This window comes from Oryzias melastigma, linkage group LG17 (assembly GCF_002922805.2).
Source record: "Oryzias melastigma strain HK-1 linkage group LG17, ASM292280v2, whole genome shotgun sequence".
Classification (NCBI taxonomy): domain Eukaryota; kingdom Metazoa; phylum Chordata; class Actinopteri; order Beloniformes; family Adrianichthyidae; genus Oryzias; species Oryzias melastigma.
Window position 1 is genome coordinate 914682 of NC_050528.1, and position 8258 is coordinate 922939.

Sequence of the window (8258 nt, forward strand, 5' to 3'; positions counted from 1 at the left end):
GAGGAAGATGGATGGAGATGGAGACTCAAATTAAAGCTTAGAAAATGATTGATGTCGTGGAATATTTACATTTTTATTATCTCTAAACTAAACTGTAAAGAGTGCAAGAACTGCGCCCTCTAGTGTTACAGCTACATAAAGCTAACCCAACTGTCAATCATAGATCCAGGCCACACCTCAGTCTGGCTCCACTAGCCCCGCCCCCTTTTTGGTATTTTTCAAATCTGGGCTGAGAATGGAGTCAGCCTCCAACTGCCCTGTTTGGTGACCCTTTAAAGACTCACTGATGAAAATATTCTGATGGACATTTATAAAGAAAATGAAGTTCTAAACTGTTTCTGAGTTTTCTATATTCAAGTTGTTGTGAATCTGGAGCAGATGAAAAATGATATTTGAAAAAGATTGTTTTAATGATGTAGAAAATCCACTGGGCGGGGCCAAAAGCTCTCTGCTCCGCCCCAGTCTGAGACAAATAGATCCATGAACGTCTTTGTTCTCCTGGTCTGAGCTGGAATCTGGATCAGAACCAGTGTGAGGGGCTGGTTGTGGGAGAGCGTGTAAACAAGGAATGATGGGATATTAGTGCAGGCTTACTTCCATACCAACTGTCCCGCCTAACTCAGAAGTGAATTTGTGATGAAGTCCTGCCGCTCTGCAGAAACTACGTCCTAGAAAATGTCCAAATGAAATCGTCATAACTAAAAGAACACTTTCAATAGATCAGAGGAGGACCAGAGTGGGACTCTAAGACCTCTAAAAGTCTAACTTCAAGTTTCTTTTCCTTCTGTGCAGCTTGTAAGTTAATTTGTCACAAGAAGTGTCTGACCAAGATCATCACAGATTGCTCCACCAGGTGTGCCAGGCAGGTAAGACCCCTTCCAGCTCCTCCTCCTTGCCTCTTGTTTGCGGACGTAGCTCCTGACCTCCTCTGTGCAGGATGACAACGTGCCCGGCTCCATGCACTTCGGCGTGCACGTGTGTGTCCTGACCAGCCAAAGCAACCCCGTACCCAAAGTGGTGGAGATGCTGCTGATGCACGTGGAGCTGAACGGCCTCTACACCGAAGGCATCTACCGCAAGTCCGGCTCGGCCTGCCAGGCCAGGGAGCTGCACCAGATCCTGGAGATCAGTAAGAGAGATTAATTTGAAACGTTTTTGAATTGATTGGCAGCCTTAATTAAAAATAAACATTCTAAATGTCTAAGTTTTTATATTGTGATTATTTGCAGACAATAATTGGTCGTCAAATACTGTAACTAAAAAAAAAAGTTAATCCCGATTAATTTTCCCTCCAGGTTTACAATTAGTTATTTTTTTGTATCGATTCCAGCTATAGAACCTTCATTTACATTTTTGACATTGAGTCACAGTAAAAGATGAAAATACAACAAAAAAATAGTCTTTGAAGTTTATTATTCTAACAGTCTTCCTGCCTTAACTTTAACACCATGAGAGATTTTAATTTCAATCTCAAACAATAAAAACACATCAGGGCCAGAGTGTTCTAATTAAAAACTAGAGCTGAGAACAGATTCAAATAATTTAACTAACTAATCGCAAACCTGGTAAAAAAAAATGAACCGCAATAATTAATTTTTTTAGTTACTCTATTCACCAACCGCTTATTATCATTGAATAATCCAATGAAATCACACAGAAAACTGGACATTTAGACGTTTATTTTGAATTAGTGCTTTCAATGGATTCAAAACATTGTCGTTAATCACAATTTTGTGTTGTGATTAATATCAATTGAGTATTTATTTAGTTAGTGACCATGTATAAGTGGGATAATACCCGACGAAGTGTTTTCATGTCCACCGTTGAAGCGAGCATCGCGAGGCGAAGGACCGTTGTTATCAGGGGGATTGATTAGTGTTAATTCATATTAGCGTGTTCATTCTTTTGGACTAATTGTGTGCATTAACTCGTTAACGTTCACCGCCCTAATCAAAGTACACTTTGTGAAGTTTATCATTATAACAAACTTCAACCCGTTTTGTTTTCAATCTTGAAATGAAAACATCCGGTCCAGAATGTTGTGATTACAAACACCAGAAAACAAGAAGAACTCTTTTCTGAGGAATCCAAAAAACATCAACTACGACCTTCTCATTAGGATCATGATTCATATATTGATAAACTTTATTCCAGTTCATCACAACAGAAAGACAGAAGAGAGATCAAGGATTTTATATTTTCCTTTAACCGTTTTGGTGAATTAGATCATTTAGAGACCTGAGATGAAGCAGAAGAGAAAAAGAGAAGATGAGGAGGAAATGAAACACGAACTGAACTACGTAGACTTTCTCTGACACAAACTTTAACCTCATCCTCTGGACAAACACGTGCAGGAAGAGAACTCTGAAATGCTTTGTTTTCTCGTGACGATCTCTTTCCTCGGCGAGAGCTGAAAACAGTCGCTGTTACCATGACAACGCGACACGCCGCGTTTTAAACAGTCTGTTTTTGTAAAAAAGTATTTAAATTTCTGATAATTCATTTAATATTTATTCTTCATGTAAATGACCATGTCGTGAGCGGGATAATGCCCTTCCAGGTGTGGATTATCAAACATGAACAAACTTCACGGAAGCAAAAGATTAACGCATTGAAATATCTGGATTTAATTTGGTTTTTGGATCATTTGACAGCTCTAGATGTAATCAAACAATACTTAAATGTAGCTCAGCCTGTTTTTGACACTTTGACTGTCAACATGCTGATACGCAGCAGCGACGCGGCGATTCACTTTCCCTCCGATTCGGCTCTGAAACCCCAGAATGGTGGCGTTCCTCGTTTCAGCTTCCAGCTGATTTTCTCTTCATTTTGCTGCGTCAGATCCTGAAGAGGCTCAGCTGGAGAACTACCCCATCCACATCATCACAGGCCTGGTCAAGCGCTGGCTCCGGGAGCTGCCCGACCCGCTCATGACCTACTCGCTCTACACCGACTTCCTGCACGCCGTGGGTGAGGAGCAGAGATGTTCTTCCTGTTCGCTCACATTCAGTGAGACGATGGTTGTTGATGTCTGATGGAAATAAACAAAACAAATGTACAGTTCTGTCTATGGAATGTCATTGTAACTGTTGCTATGGCAACAATAATTCATTAATTCCTTCTAGAAGTTTGACTGTAGTAAACATGTCGGCAGAGCTTCAGAACAGCCACACATGTGTGTTTACATTCCCAAAATGATGTTCTTAAGGTGGAAATGTTTCTGTTGAACTGCAGAACTTCCAGAGACTTCTGAGAAAATCAAAGCCGTGTACCAGAAGGTGGATGAGCTTCCTCCCGCAAACTACAGCACTCTGGAGCGACTCATCTTCCACCTGGTCAAGTAAGTCCAGGTTTTACCGTCTCCCTCCGGTTCCTGAAGAGACTCTAACCTGCTCTGGGCTTCAGGGTTGCAAAGGAGGAGCAGCACAACAAGATGACGCCCAGTTCTCTGGCCATCGTGTTTGCTCCGTGCATCCTGCGGCTGCCGAACTCGGACGACCCCCTCCTTGGTATAAAGGACGTCCCCAAAACCACGCTGTGAGTCGTGTTTGTGCTCGTCAGAAGGGCGGAGACGTCGGTGCTCCCTCGTTAACGCCTCCTTCCACTTCCTCAGGTGTGTGGAGATCCTGATCACCGAGCAGCTGCGGCGCTACAACGAGAAGATGAAGAACATCCAGCAGCTGGAAGATGCCGAGGCGCTGACCGTCAGCCAGCTGAAGCTCAAGAGACAGAACACGGTGAGGCGGGAAATCAGCTGGTTTACCCGTCAGTTTAACCCTTTAACTCCAGTGTTCTTTGATTTACTGTCATGTTTTACCTGTTAACACGATGATTCCAGCAGATTCTGAAGGAGAAAAGCGGCTCATAGGTTAGTTTTTAGAGCGGCTCACGTCGCGAGCTTCACTGTATCAAACTAGCAAGCAAGGCTGTTGCAAGCTAGTAAGCATCACTGTATCGAGTTAGCGGTGTAGCGAGCTCCGCTGTATCGAGTTAGCAGTGTAGCGAGCTCCGCTGTGTCGAGTTAGCGGTGTAGCGAGCTCCGCTGTATCGAGTTAGCGGTGTAGCGAGCTCCGCTGTGTCGAACTAACGCTGCAGAGAGCTAGCGAGCTCTCACTGCTCCTTCAGAATCTAGTGGAATTATCGTGTTAACAGTTAAAAATCTCCAGTATGTTAAGAATTTTGAGTTTAAGTGTCACCATTGACGCCTCAGGAGTTACAGGGTTAACATCAAAAAGGAATCAGTGTTTTTATGCATAAGAATTTGAACATTTTTCCTCCTGAGCTTCTCCAATCCTCAAGGAATAAACGGATGAGTTTTATAAAATCACCACCAAACATGGTTTCTAAAACCAGCTTTTAGTCAAACTCACCCATCAACCTTAGCGTCATGTTCTGATCGGGTCTGCTGTCTGCAGGTCCTCGACCAGCCCTCCAGGCTGGCTGTTCCTCACCCCGAGTCCGAGACGGTCCTCATCGAAAGACTCAAATCCATCAAGGAGCAGAAGTGAGCTCAGCTTCAGGCGTCCGATGTGCTCGCGGAGACGTTAAAGTTACGGGTTCCAATCCGGCGTTTCTGTTTCGTCCCTTTCAGGACCGAGTTGGCCTGCAGGTTGCCTGAAATGGATCACGACCAATCGGACAGTGAGAACCTGGACTCTCTGTCCTCGCTGAGCTCCGACAGCCTGGATCAGCTGGGGGTCACAGATTCGGAAGGTCAGTAAGAAGGTAGGGTCCTTTAACCTTCCTCTACATTCACGTGTAAACCTGTCTGTGGTGAAAGGCAACAATCAACCGAACTGAGGCTGATGGGAGATTGATCACATCGCTCACCTGGATAAAAAGGGCTGTGAACGTCAACCTATCATTATTAACGCCCTCAGGCGTCCTGCTGTGCAGCTGTGAGATCGCCGTAATAAAGCTAAAAAAAACTTTAATATTCTTAAATCAAAGATATAATCCACTATTTATTTGTAGTTTTTGGACAAAACGATCTATTTTAATAAAATACCACGAGATGAACGTCGATCCGGCTGCTGTAACGCAGAGCCTAAGATCCGCTGTGGTGGGCGGAGCCTAACTGAGCTGTCTGCTATTAGAAATCCAACAACAAGGAAACCGATCATTATTTTATTTTGGGACGGGAACCGACATGAATTTTTCTACAATAACGAGAATTGACATTGTCTGAAAACAGCTGAAACTTCAGCACGAAAGTCCCGCCCACCGACGTCGTGGGAGGTTTCCAGTTCAGAATCGACGGAGACGCCCCCACCTGAGAGCAGACTCCAGCGGAGCTGAAATCCAGCTGGATCAAATTTCTCACAAATTAGTTTTCAGTAACACAATAAGGAATTTATTAGAAAAAGAAAAGGAAAAAAAAACAGAATTCCAGGAAAATTGTCAAATGGACAGCAGCGATCTTAGGAGAGAAATTCTTATTTCGAGTTGCTTCCTAGGCTACAGGCTGCCCGGTGGATAGCGTAGCGTGCTAGTGAACTCCACTGTAGCATGCTAGCAAGCTCTGCTGTGGAATGCTAGCGAGCTCCGCTGGATCGAGTTAGCCAGATCCACTGTAGCATGCTATTGATCTGTAGAGCTACACTTTGAAACCATGTGGGCCCACTTGACCTTACTGGCTGGGAAAGGGTTAAAAATAAACGTTCTAAATGTACAATTTTGCGTGTGATTTCATATTGTGATTATTTGCAGATAAGTGGCTGGCAGATGACGTAGATAAAAAAAAATTATTGAAATTAATCACGATTCAGTTTGAGATTAATTAAACTTTTTTATTGATTCCCGACAAAACAAGACATAAAAATGTCCAATAAATTGAACTGAATCTTTGCTTTTCTTTTCATCACTATAAAGTTTTCCTCTGTTTTTCTGTGTTCTCTCTAGCTGTATCCTTCCTTAACAAAGCTGTAGAAACAGCAAAGTTCCAACAAGCCTCTTCTAAGATATCTGCAATATGTTTTCTGTTTATGTCATCATAAAATCCAGCAGTATTGCTGCTCTTGGTTTGGAGCAGAAGCCAAAATGATCTGCATTTCTTCACATGTTTGCAGTTATTAAAGAGACTGTTTGATGTTCCTGCACAACGACAAAAGGACGAATGCATCCAGATCTGTGCAGAACTTTGTTTTAGAATTTAGCATGATAAGTCACTTACTGTTCCTAATGATTTAGTTTTTACAGAATAAAATGAGGTCCTTCTTCATCCGTAGTTCTCTGATTCACACGTTATACATTTATAGCATCCTCTGCAGACTTCCACAGAAAACGGTAGACTTTGTGCGACTTTCCTGATGCTTCTGCTGATGTTGTGTTTGCAGGAAAGGTGCATTTGAAAACCCAGAAACCGGAGCCCCCTCACCACCCTGCTGACCTGGCACAGAAAGTCAGACATTTAGTGGTCCAGGCCGATAGTGAGCAGGGAGCGCTCGGCTCCTCCGGAGGCTCCTCGTCCTCCAGCCCCCCTGACAGCAGAAGGAGCCGCAGCTTCGACCACCTGGACATCCCGTACATCGATGAAGATGAAGACCAGAGCTGACACTAAGACGCTAGTTTTAAATGGAAAGGTTTTCAGAAATATTTTTAGAAACTTTGGATTCGTCTCAGACTCTTTGCTGCTGTGGTTTTTGTGAATTGTACATTTTTTAATGGAACATCTTAATTGTTGCTTCTGATTCTGTTCAATCTGAGAAATTTGAACGTTTTAGAGAAAAAACTTTAAACACATTTCAGGAAAACAGTTGTCTAGTTTTGGACTTTTTTATGTGAAAAATGAGAAATCCTGAGTATTTTGTGAGGTTAACTCAGACGACAAATTAACTTTTACTGAGAAACATAAAACAAGCTTTCTAACTGTGTAAAAACCAGTTTGGTAATTCTATGACTGAGTTAACCATTAAATACGTCGGACTATTGTATTAACTGACTTTTTTCTTTTTTTTTTTTGCATGCCTTTAAATTCAACTTTACGTTGCCTGAAAGCTCAGTTCATTACAAACTGTCTTCACTGTCAGTGAATCCTCTGTATAAATATTAAACATGACATTTTAGCATGTTGGGAGTCTGGATATTTGTCTTCTTAATCAATGAAAAATATATAATGAAAACTTTTTTTTAAGAACTTAAGGAGCCTAAAGTGACATATTTTACAGTTAAGGTCGTTTTCAAAACAAATGTAGATTTCTTTCGTTTTCTTGTAAATGCCGCCACTTTCCATATAAGGGGATTTCCTGTTTTGTGACGTACTACGTGATGTCTACCAATGAAACAAGGAAATCAAACCACCAATGTTTTGAACCAATCATATCTTCGGTGTTTTGTTTCTTTTCTCTGGCGCAGCCAATGGCTGAGCCGTATCCCTCCGGAGGGCGGGACTAAGGCTCAGCCCCGGAAGAAGCGAGGTGGGGATGATGATCATTTAGCTAGCTTTAGCTGTTTGTAGCTGCGCTGAAATGAAGCGGAAAAGTGCAGATTAATTCCCCTTTTTCCGGCGCTACGATGATCGTTTGACATCAAGAATGGACATCAGCTAACAATGACGGGGGAGAAAAAGAAGAAGAAGCGGCTGAACCGCAGCATTCTTCTGGCTAAGAAAATCATCATAAAAGATGGAGGAAGTGTGAGTTAAATATTTATTTATCGCTGTTAGCTCGGAGCGGAGCGGCGTCCAGCGTCCGGCCGCCGTGTGCCCGCCAGCCGAACGGTGAACGCGGGGTTCGGTCGTGTCTGTCCGGTACTGCTGGCACCGTTAACGCCGGCCGGGAGCGGGCGCGGGGGGGTTAGCGTCGACGGCTAGCGGCCTGCGTTAGCTAGCGGGGAACACGTCAGCTCAGGCGGCGCTAGCTGGCCGCCGGACACGCCAGTTCCCCTAAACGAGGCCATGTGGCTCCGTTTCCTGTCACCTCCGACATTCACGCACCGGAGTGAAGATGAGCTTCAATCTGAGGGATTATAATCCACCTGTGTGACCGCGTCACTCCGGCACGAGCCAGCTAGCGCAAAATAAGCTAATAATTAGCTCGTATTTGGGCTAATTTGGGTCCTTTTTTAAAAAATAAAATAACATTCGTTAACGTCTTTTTCTGTAGTTAAAATACCATTATTGCTCTTTAGATCTTAATAAATCACATTAACAATAAAAGTCCGATAGTACGGATTGTGTTAATGTTTGTTAATGTTGTTGTTTGTGCGGTTTGAAGCGTGTAAACATAAATCTGAGAGATGTTTGTTTCCAGTCCCCCCCC

General features: G+C 43.1%; 2 protein-coding genes and 1 long non-coding RNA gene across 5 annotated transcripts in view; 2 read left to right on the plus strand and 1 right to left on the minus strand.

Moving 5' to 3' along the window:
- myo9b (myosin IXb) overlaps positions 1-7070 on the plus strand; it is a 33525-nt gene extending 26455 nt beyond the window's left edge. For 2 of the 3 annotated variants that reach the window (XM_024273730.2, XM_024273732.2), the window contains 9 exons: positions 793-866; positions 937-1129; positions 2842-2970; positions 3235-3340; positions 3406-3537; positions 3614-3737; positions 4416-4504; positions 4592-4713; positions 6336-7070. In XM_024273730.2, the coding sequence (XP_024129498.1) occupies positions 793-866; positions 937-1129; positions 2842-2970; positions 3235-3340; positions 3406-3537; positions 3614-3737; positions 4416-4504; positions 4592-4713; positions 6336-6553 (1187 nt within the window). In that variant the 3' untranslated portion in view covers positions 6554-7070. Of the gene's footprint in view, positions 1-792; positions 867-936; positions 1130-2841; positions 2971-3234; positions 3341-3405; positions 3538-3613; positions 3738-4415; positions 4505-4591; positions 4726-6335 lie in introns of all 3 variants that reach the window. The other variant, XM_024273733.2, reaches the window with a different exon arrangement.
- On the minus strand, positions 2604-3531 carry LOC118599993. Its single transcript, XR_004949554.1, has 2 exons — positions 3390-3531; positions 2604-3031 (listed from the first exon to the last, which is right to left on the minus strand). It is a non-coding gene; the product is annotated as an uncharacterized LOC118599993 (long non-coding RNA).
- A 309-nt stretch (positions 7071-7379) lies between the features above and the next one.
- The window catches only part of mfsd14a2 (major facilitator superfamily domain containing 14A2), a gene marked incomplete in the record, with an annotated part of 12621 nt that continues 11742 nt past the window's right edge, over positions 7380-8258 (plus strand). Inside the window, 1 exon segment of the mRNA XM_024273677.2 lies at positions 7380-7633. Within this exon segment, the coding sequence (XP_024129445.1) occupies positions 7550-7633 (84 nt within the window).